General features: G+C 40.6%; 1 protein-coding gene across 4 annotated transcripts in view; it reads right to left on the reverse strand.

Moving 5' to 3' along the window:
• clstn1 (calsyntenin 1) overlaps positions 1-18,428 on the reverse strand; it is a 33,211-nt gene that overhangs the window by 12,103 nt on the left and 2,680 nt on the right. For 2 of the 4 annotated variants that reach the window (XM_041057665.1, XM_041057649.1), the window contains exons 2-6: positions 6,749-6,871; positions 4,135-4,164; positions 2,347-2,542; positions 1,005-1,213; positions 66-215 (exon numbers count right to left, since the gene is read on the reverse strand). In XM_041057665.1, the coding sequence (XP_040913599.1) occupies positions 66-215; positions 1,005-1,213; positions 2,347-2,542; positions 4,135-4,164; positions 6,749-6,871 (708 nt within the window). The remainder of the gene's footprint in view (positions 1-65; positions 216-1,004; positions 1,214-2,346; positions 2,543-4,134; positions 4,165-6,748; positions 6,872-18,428) is intronic. The other 2 variants (XM_041057675.1, XM_041057658.1) reach the window with 1 other exon arrangement.

Genomic DNA, 18,428 nt, shown 5'->3' on the forward strand with positions numbered 1-18,428 from the left:
TTCAGAGACACACCTAACCAGTGATGGTTGTGCAAACTACAGCGAGTAGAGGAGAGCTTTGATACCTTGCCAGCTGGGTTTGCAGGTGGGTTTGACGCTGATCTTGACCAGCACATCCTCAGAGGCACGGTTCTTTCCACAGTCGTAGGCGGTCACAGTCAGCTTATACATGCGCTCTTTGCCGTAGCTCAGTTTCTCCGTGTTCTTGATGAAGCCTGAGAAAAGGAAGGAACAAAATCAGAGCATAAGTGACTGGGCCGCTCTTTGTTTAATGTTCAAAGCTGCAGCTGTGCTGAGAAATGATTCAGACAGCAGGTACAAAAAAACCTTTTCAGCTGATAAAGAGCGCACCAAAAAAAAATGCATTTTACATTAAATAGAACTGCCACATACAAATCTTTGCACAAAAAAAGCCCAAGAAAAATTCACTGTCAGGCTGAAGCAAAAGCACAATCTACTGACTGACTTGCATCTTTTTTTGTTGAGACAATATAGTGAGAGTTTCTGATTAGTATTCAAGTTATTAAATGAAAGTGATGGAATTTGTTTCACTAAGATCAGATGCCGTCTCAGGATCTTTTATTTCCACCTCCAACGCTAATTGTCTGTCACAGCTGAACACTGTCACCAACATAATGTATCCTCACACTCATCACATTATCACCTGTTTGTCTTTTCTTTTTGTCAGAGCCAGCATCATATCAGCTCAGCCTGGATATCTGATGTCTTCTTTTTTTCACTGCATCTTTAATATTGTTTTACAAGACACAAAGATAAATAATCCCACAGCCGGACACGAATGACTGACCAACCTGGGTGACATTTCAAGGAGACTGTCATCGTCTCACGAGCCAACAAGCTGCAAAGAATTTTAAACGCCAGTCTTGTGGCACCATTGTTTACACAGATCAATAAACAATGTGATGTGTGAGTCAATAAAAAACATGGCTCTTAGGCATTTGCTGCAGCTTTTTCCAACAAGGCTGCTCCGTGAAGGTCCTTACCGTCTTTGTCGATGGTGAAGGGCACATCAGGGGTGACGATCTCGTAGTTGCAGATTTGGCTGAACTGGAAGGAGCAGTCGGCGTCCACTGCCTCCACCTTCAGGATGCTGTCATACTTCTTTCCTTCGATGACGTTGGCTTTGTAGGACTTCTCCTTGAACACTGGCGAGTACTCGTTGATGTCGTTCACTTGGATGTGGACAGTGGCCCTGACAGGGACAAAGTCAAGTTAGGGGACTTTCAGTTGGGGATGTTCAACGACATACTTAATAACATTTATTTTACCAAAGCATAATATTTTGTTGTCACACGCTATGAGGTTTTTGAGATGATACAAAGGAGACAAAATATATGAACAGGATTATTACTGTGATGATCCATGCTGAATGGATCTGTGCGGTCGTTTTCACACGTGTAGTTTGGTTCAGCTGGTTCATGTCAGACTGATTATTAACAGTGGCACCAGCAGAGCACAGAGTTTTATGGAGTGACATGAAACACATTGATTTGGCAGTTTTGGTGATTCTCATCATCAGTGCTTCATAGACCCATGAGGAAAAATCCAATTCTGATGACAGATAGCAAGTCACGCCGGCTTCACGGTGCCTTATGTGTTTATTTATCTGTTCTGCTCACTCGCAAAGTGCTCACACCGATATAACTGAGTATGAGAATTCATAGTCCAGACTGCAACTGGACCTCATATGTCATAAATAATGACAGACAGGAAGAAATAGAATGAAAAAAAAGCATCTTGTACTGTAAAATTATGGGTAATGGTTGTCAATGGATCTGCATATGCTGATTTATGTCTTTAATTGTAAAGTCTTTTGCTTTTGTTGTATTTGTCTGACAGTTGCAACAGACACAAAGGGAATTTCCAAAAGGATAATAAACAAAACTGACTCCTTCCATTCGTTACCATAGTTACCAACTGATTTTTAAAAAAAAAATATAATTATATAGATCACTTTGGACATCACTCCCTCAACAGTTCCCACGCTCAGCACATCGATTTAATAGTAATTAGGCTTAACCAAACCGGCAGATGCACCAGATTTCATTGGAACTGCACCAAACTCATTAGGTGTGAAAGCATCTAAATTATTCTACATGGATATGAGAAGGCAGGGTTTAATTTTATGTTTAATGAACAATCAAAATTTATTCCATTATCCTTTGCTGTGAAGTGAATATATGAAGCCAAAATTTTGTTTGAACAGAACTAACTTCACTGATTGTTTTAAAAACAGTCGGACTTAAAAGAATCTGGTTAAGACAGAAGAAACCTCAGTGTTCAGACTGAGTACAGGGATTTATAAGCTGACAGAAGTTGACTCACTTGTGGGATTTCTTCATGTTGGCACCATCAGGACCCTCTCCACAATCGTAGGCTTGGATGGTGAAGGTGTGCTCCTTCTGCAGCTCACAGTCCAGCTTGTCTTTGGCCCGGATGACCCCCTCCCCAGTGGACTTGTCCAGGACCACTGCCTCGAAGGGGACATTCTGCCCATGGATCCTGAAGCCGCAAATCTCACCTGAATACGTCAAGAATCAATAGAGAGTTTGCTCAGAACAACTAACTATATGTGTGAAATTTTATTGTTCAAATGAACAATTATGTTCAAGCAAAGAAAACCATAAAATTCACGCAAAAAAATTGAAAAAAAAAAAAAGATCAGCCACAGATTTTGGGAGCCAGGGAGTTGTAGATTGGGGTGGGTGGTGTCTGTGGAGGAAGCCCAAAAGCACTGTCATATGGGTGAGTAGTTTGGGGGAGGAGGGGGTTGGGAGAGGGTGTGGGACATTTAGTATCAGTAGACGGAGTGTCTTTTCCAAGCCACTTGAAAACATTGCATCCAGTCATGCAGGCAGAAACCGAAAAGATGTGGACAGGCATTTCACAGGAGTACTTAAGATATTATAAATCAAAGTCATGAAACCGAGACCAAAAAGTACATAGAGAACAGTATTTGAAGTGAAGATCATTTATCTCTGTAGTGAATAAAAATTACAACCTATCTTATGAGAGGAAAAAATTACAGAAATAAAAGAAATAAAAGCAAAATTAAAATTCTTTACAATAGAGCATTGTGAAAACGGGATCCAGCAGCAATTCAGCCATCAAAACCCCAAAAAGTCTGTGAAAGAAAAAAAAAACTCAGACAACAGCTCCAATATAATTTTTTTTTTTTTCAGGATTAAAGCAAGTCTTCCTGTGTAATTTTGCCTTTCATCCAAAAACTACTGCAAAATGAGTCAAAATAAAATAAGAAATCATAGAGAACTAAACCATTACAATAACAGTATTCAAACAAAAAAAAAAAAGTACTGGATGAGAACTGGGGTTAGAAATATCAACTTGCTTGACATCCACATCAAATGACAACTGCAGCCATGCTAATGGTAGAGATTAGTGGCGGAGAATTAACTCAAGAGATCCACTGAGGCAAAGATGCAACAACAGAAACTTTGCAGCAGAGAGAGTTTGCATTAGTTAACAATCTCAGCAGCTTTTCATTTGAAGATTTAAATGTCAGAAAAATCCACAGGAGTCACTGCACCTGCACAGGTCTGATAGGTCACAGAGAGGCACAGCCAATGTAAATGGTGCCTTTGAGTCGTTCACAGTTTCAGAAGGTTCATCCCCTTAAAATACCAATTTCATTGTCAATTTCTGCTCCAATTGCCGAGAGTGTTAAGAGGTTATGAAACCATCTACTGTGTCCTTTGAAGTTTTATGATTTTATTAAATTTGGCTTTTCCTCCTATCGTCTTTGAATGAAGGGATTGAATTGGACAAAATGGCAGCAAAGTGACTGCGAACTCCTGTTTTAAGCAGCTTTCTGTTTCCTGGTGACAGCTGAAAAACTGTTAGGGTCTGCAAACTGCAATGGATGTCTCATGCACAGATATTTCTAAGAACAGTCAGCCCCACATCACACTTTTCATCCAGCTGTTGTAACTCCAAAATATTCAGGGTGAGAGTAAACGTAAAGTCGAGAAAAACCAAATGGGGAGATTACAGAGCATGGCGGGAGTTTCTGTGTAAACGTGTGGATGCTGTTTTTGCGTTAGTGGGTTAATAGTAACAACTAAGCACAAGGCAGAAGAAAGAGCCCAAGATCACCTTCTTCAGTGAGGGTCACCTCAAAACTCTCTACAAGGAAGGGAGAGAAGATAAATCCAGATCAGTTAAAAGAAGAGTTGGAAGCTCAGAGAAAACACAGGGAGGACAGGAAGGAAACATACTGTTGCTATAGGCTTACAGACACTTTCACAAGCAAGGAGTCTTCTGCCAGATGTTGAAAGAAAGGAGGGATTAAAACATGTATGAAAGGATGGTAGCGTCAGAGACTTTGCAGTTTTATTAATGGCTCAGCAAATCCTTTTAGAAGAAACAACTAGTGAAAAAGTCGTAGAACAACCAAATTACAAACAGCCACTGTTACTTTTTAAGGCCAGCATATCAGATTCTTTTCTGGAAACTAGTTGATAGGTAAATTAATTCTCTCTGTTTGATAATAATTTAAAAACACATACTTCTAAGATGAGAAGACGAAATCCTGGGAGCACACATGAACAAAACGTGATGAATGAAGTCTTTTTCTGCCTGGCCGTTTGTTTTAAAGCCCTGTCAGGGCCTCCAGTGGGATGGACCTGGTCATTTTGTTTTCACCTACTAAACAATTAGAAATGGACTTCACATTAGGGGCTGCTGTCCGGGGTCAATCGTGCTGTGGGACTTGGGGGCCTCCGTGTTCACCACAACTCTAATGACCAGCTCGGCCTGGGGCTTTGGGAATTCCTCTGCTTTTCACTGTTTGCACAGGCCTCTCGGCTCAGATCGGGTCAGCCATGACGGTGACTGTTACGTATTGAACCTATAGACTTGTCTTTCAGTGGCCATTTAACTGCTGGTGCTGTGTAAATACAGTGAATTATTTATATTATTATTTATTATCATATATTTAGAGGCTATTAGATCATTTTGCTGTATATTCAGTGGCATGTGATGAACCCATTAGCAGGACGACAGATATCTTCATCACTCACCTGACCTACTATTGCTCTATGAATAAAATAACCCAGATCTGGTGTGTACATCCTTCTGCTTTGTGTGTCCTTTCTTGGTTTAGAGCACAGTCATCCATGAACACTGAGCTCATTTTCAAGTTTGTGAGGGCTTTGGTTTCAGCTGCAGTCACCCCTGACTGATCTAACCACACCGTCATGTACAAAACACACAAAAAGAGACACTTAAAAACAGTCCCACAGTTTAACAGTTCGTTAAACTCCACGTTCCACGTTCATGCTATTCAGCTATTCACACTGATCTGACTTAAGAGCCTGTGATTGGGCTTTCAGATCGCCCGTGGGTCAGCTTTACAGTGAACTCTGCTTATTGGCACAGATGGACCGACTAAAGTGAGGCAGGCACGGCAGAGCTGGTCACCCCTGCTGCCACGTGAGGCCAGACTGCTTGTTCCGTCTCCTGTGAGCTAGTTCACAGGGACACACAGTCCATTCGCAAAAGTCCTGCTCATCAAAAAGGGAGCTCCCCCCTCTAATGAAAGGACAGGGAGAACCAAGCTCTGTATTCAACACTAATTTACTATGAAAGGAGAATGGGATCACGCAGAGAATGGGAATATTATTAAATTCCCTGCCCTTCAGAAATTATGGGCCTCTTGATGAAGTCGTCCACCTTAAAGACAGTGTCCCGCTGGACTGATCGGCTCTCGCAAACTATCACATTTTGCACAACTTTGTTTGTGAAGAACATTACATCTGCCCCCCCGCCCCCGACAGGCACGTGGATGTTAAAGCCTCACTTGCTAAATCAGGAGAAGAAATCTGAGATAAAAATGGTCATATCAAGTGGAGTGAGTGCGCTGAGTGTGAAGAGAGTAGCAGACAAAAGATCACACTACTCATGTGATGTAAAATGGTGGGAAATCATTTCCACTGCTGCGGTGCTTTGAATCCCGGCCAAAGTCAATCCTGATGTGATTAAAAAGCCCCAGAGCTAATGCTGCCTTGGTGCATAAAGCACACTAATTGTGCCTCTCCACTTGGGAGGAGGGAAAGAAAAAACATTAAAGAGTGTTTTGATCTGAATATCAAAAGGCCCAGTCGGGTGGATATGGAAGCCAGCTGTATGTCAATATGACAGGCATGTCATACAAATCAAATGTGCAGAATGCCATCGCGTTACACTAGTCTGCAGCCAGAAGTGCATAAAATGATTATTGAATACTGAGCAAAGTTCCCCCCTCACTCACTGCTGAGCCAGTGATCCTTTAAGCACACATCTAATCTCAAATATAACCTATATCAGAGAAAGAATGAGAGTTGTAGATAATAAAACAGCCTGAAGTGTTAGAGACCTTCATATAGTAACTATGGCATGCTCATGGTTTCAAAATATTATGCTGAGACTAAATTTAAGGCTGTACTTCGATGTTAAATAAAACTTTTTGGATTATTTTCAAGAATTAGTTCAGTTTATAAATAATACATGAACAGCTTGAGCATATGATTGTTTAAAACCACAACTCACACTATTCACACGAAAAAGATTTTCTCCATCCATCACATTATGCGATCTCAAAGCTTTAATGAGTCATTGACGCGTTTTCTCTTTTATTTAGTGTGAAATGAGAGGAGAGTAATTCCAAGTTAAATGAAGCTGAGGTAGTAAAGGAGCAGCAGCAGCAGCAGCATTAAACCTCCTCTCTCACCTGCATAGCGTAGAGGAGCATCCTTGTCCAGTGCAATTAGAGGAGGGTCCAGAAGCACTTTGTCATCGTTTTCCGTTACGATCCCGTGGTACGTCGTCTCAATCCATGGTTTGTGCTTATTGACTGTGAGAAACAGAGAGAGAAATCATGAGTGTCGACTATAAAAAAAAAAGGTCTATACAAATAATTTCTGTCCTGAGACAGCCTTTCTCTCACCAGCACTAATCAGCAATTTACATCTTTTTTTTTCTGCGCTTTTAATAAACAGATTTCATCTGTGTTTTCTCAAATTGCCAGTTTGGATTTTATCTTTCTTCCCAATGCAATTTAAGCAAATTTGTAATGAGGATTTTAATATTTCTAGATGTGCTACACATAATGAAGGGATCCTAAATGTCCTAAAATGATCACCCGCATCCATCGGTCATGTAGGACCCAAGAACATGCAGCATTTTAGAGGAATCTTAATCAGCTGCTGTAACGTTTAGTGGGATGAAAAGCCTATATTACACATCATTCTCCATCTTAAATCTACAATGTTCTGACATCGTATTGTTCAGTTTATCCAAAATGAAAACAAATTCCCCCGAGATGATTTTCTGATAACGCTGCAGTAATTTTCCAGGAAACTGAACCACAATCTGAATCAGTTAATGAGTTCAGACAGTGGTATCACAGGGATGATAAAGGCCCTGGCTTTGACTTTCGGGACGATTTGCAGAGAAGTTGTTTGGCCCGTTCGCAGCTTTGCGTGCTAGTCGGCCTGGGTAGCATCCCAGCTGCAGACAACACTCTGTTGTAGCTGGCGGCTACAGAAAAAGCTGCAGTGAGTGACATATTTGGGCTGGTTTAAAAAACAGCATTGACGCAGGGGAAATGCAGCTCTCTTACAGCCAATATGTGCTCACTCCAGAGCGACAGGAGAGGATGGCATTCCTATGCTACTGATCTGCAAAGGTGATGCTAAGTGTGGCTGACAGAGCACTGGGACAGCAGACACTACGGGAGAGGTAACAAGACCAGGCACATTTTCTGAGGACAAGACAGTAACACGAAATCCAAGAGTGCAGAAATCATTGATATAATTCTCTGCCTGTATTTTGGTACTATAGTTTTAGTTAAGACACAGTCTCGGGTTAAGTTAATTCAGGCTGCAGACTGCAGCCATTACATAAATCTTTGCATGTAAGACCTATTTTAAAAGGAGCAACTAAACCCCACTGTCCAGATTCAGAAGGTGAACTCCAGTGTAAACAGACTGGTAAATTCAACAAGGCCAGGTCTTGGCATTCAACCAAATCCATGCTAACGATGAACCGCTGAATCAGCCTAAACGACCAACAGCAGGGAATCATCGACCACAGCAGCATGTGCCCCAAATGTCCAAATGTAATGTGGGAAACTCTTCTGTTTGCATAGTAACGGGAGTTAACAATAATCTCTTTAATAATTCATAAAGAATCATAATTTGCCAGTGGTTATATGGAAGCTTTCTTGTGGATTTGTGGAGGAATATTGCTTGATAGGAATGCCACATATTAGCTGTCAGAAGTATCAAAGCACACATGAATTGACCTCAGGCAGTGGGAAATAAAGCTTCTAAAGTTTGCTTTTTCTATGAACTGCAAGTGTCATAAAGACAAAAGATGCAACATTGATGGCAATGATGGCAACAGTCTTGATAAATGTTGGAATTCTGTGTAAATAAATCTAAAACAAATATATGACTTTTAGCTAAATTAGTTAAACATCATTGTAAAAACTTGTTACTTTATTTATTGTTTTTCTTTAGAGTAACTACATAAAAACGCTGACATGCTTCATAAGAAACAAAAACTATGCCATTAAACTAATCTGTGATCACTGTGTCACTATGCACTAATTATTATATGTAAACTCTCATTCACCTGTGTGACACAGAAACCATAGTTAAAATTAAACAAGGGATTTTCTGGAGGTCTTTTTTTTTTTGATTGACACTGATGACAAATCCAAAAGCTGGTAAATATGGATGTGAATGGAGATGTTTAATATTACTACCAGCCTCATTACATCCTGAAGTACATCCTCCAGCCCGTGTATATCCAATTAACTGTGCATAACGCCATATTCTGAGCACAGCAGCCATCTCAACGGGCAACAGTATTTCAACAGACAGTGGATTAATTACTGTGTCTCTGTTGCAAAATGCTGATGCCATTCAGGTATCTGCTGAGGCTGCCAAACCAAAACGTCGTTGGCACCTGTGTATGTGACCTGCAATTCTGTGTAATCTGTAAGCCTGAAAATAAAACTGATAACATTAGAAAAACTTGAATTAGTCATTTCTTACCAGCTATACACAGTACATTCAGATTGAATGTCAGTGAAATATTTTTTCCTCTGTCTTTACCATTAAATCCTAATTCCATTATGTTTTGCATAGTGAAATTAAATCCATAGTCGTTCCATGCTTTAAATAGCCTTAAAATCACATATTCATCATCTGACTAACATGAAGCTGCTGGATGTTCAATAACACAATCTGTGCTACAGTTATATTATGAGCTTCAAACAGCCACCAGATATTAAAAAAAAAAAAAAAAAAAAAAAAAAAAAAAAAAAAAATACAAAAGCATAAATCAGTGATGGTGAGGTTTTCAGGCGGCATTAAATGTCAATCTGCTAAATCCAATTGTGGCGAAGCAAATGAGTTTGCGTTGTGCATCATTACATAATTCAGTGTAATTCTCAGTGATTACAGGATCAATGAAAATTAATTACGAGCTACTTGCAGAGAATTGGTTTGATGTGGGCATCGCAATGAATGAGAATTACCCACCAAACTATTGTTTTCCTGTGAGAAAGGTTTGTTCAGACCTATGTCCAGACTGAAGCAGACATGCTGTCATTTTTGACTAAATGACTCAATAAACAACATTATAATTTATTTGCTTGTCTTAGCTGGGAATATGCAAAGAGTTCATTAGTGCATCAAACATTCCCAGCCAGACTCAAACCAGGGACATTGTGGGTCAAGTTCAGGGCCTTAAACCACATTTGTTAAAATGGTGTGTTGCTATGGTAAACTAGCAATGACATAAATACAATATGGATAGAGTACAGTATGTGCAAACCTAGCTAACGCTGTAAAAATCATATCACTTTACAATTCTGGCTAAATCTTGTCCTGCACATGTAGTGCTTAGTGTGAACGAGTTGCTGTGTCCGCCAGTCATTTGGAATTGATCAAGCCCAATAAATCGTCTTTGCTGAGCGTCTTGTGACCTGAACTGAATTGGATGTCTTTAGACAGATTGCCAGGCCAGACTACTACAATAATCTGCTTTAGCTTCAACAGAGCCACACTTACTGTAGGCCAGGTCACATGTGGGCTTCAACATTTGTCCATGAAGTCGTTCATGGCTTTAAGCACTGAACCAGGACCGACACTGAAAGGTACAACATCGAGCAGCATTCTTAAATCTCCTTTCAGTCAACCCTAGCCCTTAACCTAACACTAAATGTGTTCTTTTGGTAGTCAGATAACTGCGTCACAGCCACTCAACTTTGAAGAGATAACACAGATATGCTCACATATGGCAAACTGTGGATCAGAAATATGACACAGGTGAAGTGTAAGTATGAGGACAAAAGGTGTCAATCTGGGAGGCCTTTGACCAGCTCAAAAGCAAACTGCACTACTGCTGTGAATCGGCATTTAAATCAAAGCCCCTTTCACTGACACACACACCTCCCGTGAAATGATATCTATAGTACGTTTTCATTTAAAGCGTGAAATTCTCACATACATTGTGTGAAATTGCCAACAAGGCCCTTTTGACAAGATAGCTTCATCATCCCCCTGCAAGCCTGCAGTGAATGGGAAGAACATTGTGTTGTGCTGCGACTTGCTTGCCAGAGCAACATTTGACAAAGAGCAACAAAGACATGATTTGCACAAATGCAGACACTGTTATTCTTGATAACTGCATGATTCATTTCATGGTATATATACTACCCATAAGGTGATTTTTACACTTTGTATAGTAAGCGAGGGACCAGTTTGTTTCTTTCAGGAGGGGCGGCTTTAGGATTTAGGATGGAAAGAGATTAGGAAAGGGGCTTTGAAATGATGCAGTCTGAGAGGGACCTGCCGCAGCAGCACTGAGGATGTTTGGCATGAAAGACTGCCATTTTCTTAATTTGACTAAATTAGAAAACCAATTCACCTAATGCAATGCCTACTCACTACTTGGCCAATTACAACCTGCAGACTCAGTCCTTCCCTTCACATCAAAGCAGATAATTCCAGAGGAAGGTTTGACTCTTCCTAATGAATAATCAACATTAAAGTGATTAAGAGGCCTCCGACACACTGCAGACGCACGTTTAAGAAGCACGTGCGTTTGTGTGTTGTATCAACAGTAAATTTTCATAATCTTATAATAATAAATGTGGTATGATAGTATGCCTGAGACAAATGTGCCACATGTTGGTTAATTCCATGTAGGCTGGCAAAGAGAAACTGCAGTCCTAAATCCTAACATTTGCAACCTAAGGAGATCACAACGATGTGAGTAAATTTACCAACCAAAAAAAAAAAAAAAAAAGTATGTTCAACTGTCTGGAAAATACTACCTTTTCAGCAAAGAGAACAATAATTATGTAAGAATCCGCCCCCGCTACAACTGACACTGAATATATCTCTATATTGAATATAACCACTGAAGAGAAAAAAAACAAAAGCTGCAAATCTTGTAATTTTTAAGTCACGCTGCCTTTGCGAGGTGCCGATAGGTATAAATGGGGAGGATGGTGGATCATTAATCTCATTTAACGCCTCTTTTTGTGCCAGAGTGCAGACAGATTGGATAAAGGTGAGCAGAAGGGGGCAAAAAAAAAGTAAAACAAATAAAGCCACAGAGCCAGCTGCCAGAAAACTTAGTTCACTGCACACACATGAATACATTGTGGGGCCATGGTTGATGAGGAAAGTGGACTAACGTGACCCTCTTGTATTTCTAGCCACAAGAAATCACAGGGATAATAACATATATTATTCCTGCAGTGTCATTCTCTGCTGACATCTTAGATTTTCTTTTCACCATTTCTACCACAATTAAAAGGAATTTAACAAACATAAAGCAAATGAAGACTACTATAAACTGTATCCAGCACCAAACAAATCAAGCCCTGAGCAAAATAAAATCCCTTAAGAAGCCTTTGAGAAATGAATGATGTGTCAGAAGCTGGGGACAAACACACGCATCAAGCCGTTACTATACGTGCACAGATGGTGGGCTACAGGACTCACTTACACCCCAGCAGCACAGTGCTTAGTAGGCAGAACTGTTATGCAGCAAATAAAGCCAATGCCATTTAATCCTATAATGGGATGCGTCTATGTCATTCGCTGACAAGGTCAAGAGACGAGCAAGACGTCAGACAAAGCATCAAAGACTGCCAAGAACTAAGCACGGCCAAGTTCTTATTGTGTACATCTAATGATGAGCATGATGCCACAATGAAAGGAGCGATGATGCTCGACCAACATCTGGAATCCACTTTTAAGAAAGGATACACAGAGGGAAAACTCAGGGGAACAGGGACATTTTGGAGACAGGGAGGAGGGTTGAAACACAGCTGACTTCTGACACAGGTGGACAAGGATAAAGCTCTCAGTGTGGCTGTGTGAGCCAAACTGTGCTATGCCAATCCATCCACTGATCAGCTCTGTGTCTCTGCCACCTGTGCACTGGTTCTTACAGTGATTCAAGTAGGTACAGACTGATTTCATCCATCCGTTTGAACTGTAGGATGCTTTCAACCTGCTGTATATTGATATATTGATAAATGTAATTATCATCAGTCGATGGTGAAAATTACTGTTAGCTCTGGCCCTGCTTTGACTTATGATCTATAATTACAATTAGAGTCAAGATAATTATTGCATCAATAACATTGCAATTAATGGGGAGACAATATAGCAAGCAGCTACCCCCACCTCAATTAATCACAGACACTTGCCTAGTTTTTAAGGTGTGGAGGACTCTGAACTGTTTTTACCAAGAGGATGAGCCCTCTTTGATGTAAAGCCATTTGTTGTTCATTGTGATTACTACTGCAACTTTTGTGCTTTCCTTGCAACTGATTAACCCACAGGACAAAAGACTGGTCTTGCATAGCAATGGCTTAATATGCTTAAACTCTCAATTTTTCCACGGATTTTATCTCAAATGGTGACAACGGACCATCAACAACACTAACAAACAACAATATAAAAATCTAAGGCAGTCTTTGAGGATTCTCATATTTTCTGTGGAGGCACTGGTTAAACAGTGAGATGCCATCGCTGACTTCTTTCATGACTGCCAGAAAACGGGGTGACATATTGACCATTCACATGGACACAAAGACAAAGCCCCTTTATGGCTGCTTAGTTCCTTTATTGTACCCCAACCTATACAGTTTGACCTATTAACCGTGAGGAAATGCTTCCTGCGAGAATGTTAGGGCTACAATAGGCCGTGTCAATCCTGAGATTCAATAGGACACCTGTACATGCGCTTTCCCTCCATGTCTCATCTTTATGGAGAGGGAATACAATAATTCTGCCTCCCTAACACTTGCCAAAAGATCTGAACATGTCCAGCAACTGTATATCCAACACTGCTGCTGCAGGCTAAACCAAACATGATGATACTCAAGTGTGCGCAGGCTACTGGTCACGCTGGGAGAAACAGAAAACTACACCACAACTGTCCAGACTGTAGCAGCATCACTGCAGCAGATGATCAGTCTGTAATTACCCGACAAAGCCTGACAAAGCCTGGGAACCTCTGAGGGCTTGTTGTGTAATGATGATGCAGCGGCCAAGTGTTAGGTCTGTGACACATTGCGAAGCTCTCTTTCATCGATTTAGCTCATATTCTACATTAGATGTCCGACGACCTGCAAGCCTTCATCTTACTACACTCCTTTATAAGGCTGGTTCACCACTGAGCAAAACCTAACTCTTCAGTGCAATAATCATTTAACTATCAATTTGTACTCATAGCCTGGTGACTGAAATCCCAAGAGATTTCATATCACATTATAGTACATGGTAAAAAAAGACACCCTAACAACGATTAAACTATCATACCTACTGCAAACAGAGTAAAACAGCATGTCTTCAAAGGCCATATGAAATGTAAGCATGTTTATGCATTTAAAATTATGTACTAAGCAGCTAGTGAGTAGGTTTTGCTCTGGTGAAAACGTTTTATTCCCCAGAATTACCCAGAATCATAAATAAATTAAATTTACTAGCCAAACCTGCCAATCACAGGCAACCTAAGTGGCAGCATGCTCTACAAGCAGAGTCTGCAGGTCGTCTTATTACTGTTCAACATTTAGTAAAGCCTCTCTGTTGCCAGGTTGTTATTCATATTTGTCTCATTAGCTGCAGCAGTACACTGAAGAAAAGAGAAGGGAGTGTCTGTGCTCCGGTGATAGTTAAAACCTTGAGGTGTTTCCAGGGAGACAGGGAATGAATGAATAAATAAATAAATAAATAAATAGAAAGTTTGGAAAATTTTGAACCGCTTAAACTGCGAAAACAAAAATACAGAAGAATATGTAAATTTTACCACTCGTACAAACTGCCTCAGAGTATGTGAGCAGTAGGCAATTCTAGCTATGAACTGATCTGTAGCTATTCAATAATTCTGTACTTGCCAGAAGCAGGATTTTCCTGGCAGACAGGTGCGCTTTCAACAAAAACCACAAGGCACTTTCATGGCAGTTTAGAAGGCAGATTTGGGACTTAAATGAAGTCAGACAGAAATATCCCACAGAGACAAACAAGAACTGCAGCCAAATAGGTGAAGGTATGTAATGCATGTGGGTCTGAATCAAGCACTGACCATGGACCAGGAATAATCAATGGACAATCTGCTCACAGCCTGAAACAGTGGGCACACTTCTCTGTTTGTCTTGCCTTACAAGCTCCTGAGCTTGTTGACGCAAGCCACCCCTATCACAGACTGGGGACTGTTCTAGGAAGCCTTGAAGACCCTTAAAGGAGGCCCAGACCTCAAGGGCCCCTCACTCCCCAAACACCCTGCTCGCACAGCCGAGCCTCTCAGTTCCACTGCCAGGCAACAACATTTGTTTGTCTTCTACGCAATCACAACCGCCCAACAGAACGAACACACCCTGGACGACCGCTCTGAAGAGGGGGTTGGGAGCCGCAGAGCCTTGAATGCAATTCAATCACCTCTCTGTGTGAACGACACAAAAGGGCCAGTGAGAGTGAAGAAGGGAGAGTGAGACGGCCGGAGCACTGCACAGGCGCTCGGGTGTAGGTGACCTGCGGCAGGTAATGTGCTCTCCGGTTACCTGTTTCCCATGGAGCCTGAATCTTAATGTGAACACGCCCAAATGTGAATAGCTCTGCAGTGCCAGTTTTTCTCCTGGAGGCAATGGGACTCAAGGGAGAAGGTAACACAGCCGGATAAGCTGCAGATATGGGCTGAGTTAAAACCTGTATGCTCTGGCTTTTATTACAGTCTTTTAATAAAAATAACACAATGAGATATGCACCATTGGCTATTACTTCCAGCGTTAAGGCATTCCGTTTCAATACTGATATTTTAATGAAGAAAAGGGATTTTTTTCTATTACATTTTCTGTGGCTTTTGATGATTTACTGCAATATTATCAAGATGCTGCTTTTATAAAATCATGGAATTAACTAGATTTTTTGCTTAATCATATCATTCTACTATGCAGGACAAATTAGTTTAATCAAAAACGTGGATAGTGACTTTCTCATATTGGTATTTTCATGTCTGAATACTATATTCTGCTCTGCATGCACAAGACCAGGAGATCATGTGAATGGAAACTCCTTTCTTGGTGGCCAACACAACTTCCCAGTCATCTGGCACAACTTAATATTCACAACTGAATGACCCATTCTTGACAGTTCACTGACTCCATTCAGACAGCGAAGGCACCAATGAGCGGAAAGTCACCACCGACCTAAATTAAGTCCAGGATTCTCATGGCCTGTCTTTCCAGCACCAAGTGGCAAATTACCAAACCAAAATACTTCAACAACTTAGCACTTTTGGAGGATTATATATTTTTCACATTCTTGGGGGGCTTGAGAAGCGATCCTTTGAACAGTGACCACATTGTGACGTGCTTAGTCGAGATCCCGACCTCGAAGTCTGGGTCTAAAAGCCCTTTGTTCCTCTGCAGAGTCTCTGAATAAATACTGAAAAAAAAAAGTAAGTGTTAACTTGTAGGAACAGGGCCTCTGTCTAGGGCAAGTAAACTGTTATTCAGGCCAGTACAGGGTAAAATGTTTCGTAATGGTTCTTATCATAGTCCGCAGAAGTAGTAATCTATTTTTAATCCCACTTTAATAACAAGTTCCTTCATTACCTCAGTCCAGATTGTCTGTTTGTCAGTGGGATCTCTCAACAACTGCAAAACATTTTAATGAAATCTGGAGTAATCTTAGGCCCTGACCCTATGCGCAAGTGATTGCGGTCATTTACAAGGCACTTAGGCGGATCATAAATCCCATACCATGAGGTGCAGAATTTGATGATATTTGCCTACTATTCCTAATCCTAATAATAAACGGTCATAGCTCAGTGGCTTGGTGACTTTGATCTATTTGAAATTTTGTGAAATTCATTCTCATACACAGCCTTAACATTCCCATGCAGGATTTTGGTATTCTTCTAAATACTGGCTGCTGTCAGCCAATCAGAATTAATATAACGTTTGTAGGATTATTCAGTTTCATAAAAAGTGTGTGCTCTCTGAGTCCTTTGTAGCTGCATCAGTCTTCAGTGACTGATGGGAGTTAAAGCCATGAATCGTGTAAGGACAAGACACTGTGGGCTACGTGGAGCAGATCACTAAACATCAAATAAAATAGGTCCTATCAAACAAAACCACCTAGAGTGATGCACTGACAGCAGCTGGCATTTTATTTTTTTATTTTACCAGCTGGTAAAAACCTGACATGCTGAAGGTAAAACTCAAATGATTCACGTCTTTCCCAGTGTCATCACCCTATTGGGCATTAGCCATCACCCCATTGATAGTTATGTTATTTCTGAGTAAAAAAAAAAAAAAAAAACACAAGTCTGTAAATTGACACTAAATGGTGGCATACAAGTGTTACTAGAGCCACATGGGAGAGACGAACAATGCAGTCATTGTCAGCTGATTGCAGCCACATAGTTTCTGTTTGGCATAATATAGGAGGATTACATATGCTACACAGATTGGTAGTAGCCTGAAGGCTTAAAATGGATTTAAATCAACAGCAAATACAACCTGTGAGCATATTTATTGCCCCAGGGTCAAACAGGTCACTGATGGCAGTCATCCTATACTTTGGCTTCCTGGGTCCTTTTACCAATAGAGGTATTCGAGATGAGTTTCATAAGTCAGGCAAAACGTTTCAACCAATATGAGTGTTTGAAGGCCAACGTCATTATTGTTTTTAGAAGTGAAGCTGCTGACCACATGTAAGGATGGAAAAGCCTGTGAGGACTGCGGCTGAAATTATGAGAAAATTAATAACTTAATTTATATAACAAAAAATTAACTGATGCTATTTTGAAATGATCATCTAAATCCTTTTTTTTCCCCAAGTAAAAACAAAGAAAAGCTGCTATAGGACATTTTGGTATAAATAAAGTAATTTAGTATAAATAAAGTATAATATTTTCCTGCATGTCTTATCTCATTAGGTTATACAAACATAAAATAAACAGAACATTTTAATGATGATGCGATCAGGGAGAAACCTCACCAGTAAACCACAAGACAGACCAATAAATTGTATTTTAAAAAGAAAAATATTGACCCGATGCTTTGCTCTAACCTCAACTGACATGCTATTTTCAGCAGATCAATGGCAGGCTTCTCCAATGAATGTAGGACAAGGAAGACTGGGAGGAAACACTTAGACCTAACCTGTAATACGTACTTTGTCCGACGCCATGTGAGGAGAGCGCATATGTTAACTCAGCACCACACAAAGCAGGGCACCCAATTTGCTCAACTAGAATTACTTAATTCGATGATGAATGAGCCAAGAAACTTCCCATCAGCCAGCTTTTCCTTTGTCTGGCTGTGTGTGCACAGGAGAAGCTTAGGCATCTCAGTAGACCTAACGTTTGACTCAAGATGGGGACGCAGGGGACGCAGCAGCTGCTCGTGGTAACAGAACAAGAAACACATCACATGGGTGAGACTGAAAAGAAGAGACAAACACCACAATGTGAAACTCCAGAACTGTCTATTAAAAAGCCATTTATAGCAGTGGACAGCAACATCAAAGAGTTAAAAGCCTAAAATGTGCTGAGGCTTAAACAGGATGACGATGATCTGTGCTTGACTTTGGGTGGGCATTCCGACAATTTTATATCGTCACTAATCTTGAAGACGTCCATGATCTCTTTTTCAAGCCAATCGTAGAGATCTTAATGTTCACAAAGCAACAGAAGGGCTGACCGCTACATTAAAGTGCTGACTGGCCATATAATATCACATGTCTCTTTTATAAGGGTCTCTTTCACATGTGACATATTTGAAAAACAATTCGACATGAGCTAGCAGCGTGGAGGGCGAGGAGCTGGTGCCAAAAAATGAATTGACATCAGTAGCGTGGCAGTGGTTCAGC

This window comes from Toxotes jaculatrix, chromosome 2 (assembly GCF_017976425.1).
Source record: "Toxotes jaculatrix isolate fToxJac2 chromosome 2, fToxJac2.pri, whole genome shotgun sequence".
NCBI lineage: Eukaryota > Metazoa > Chordata > Actinopteri > Toxotidae > Toxotes > Toxotes jaculatrix.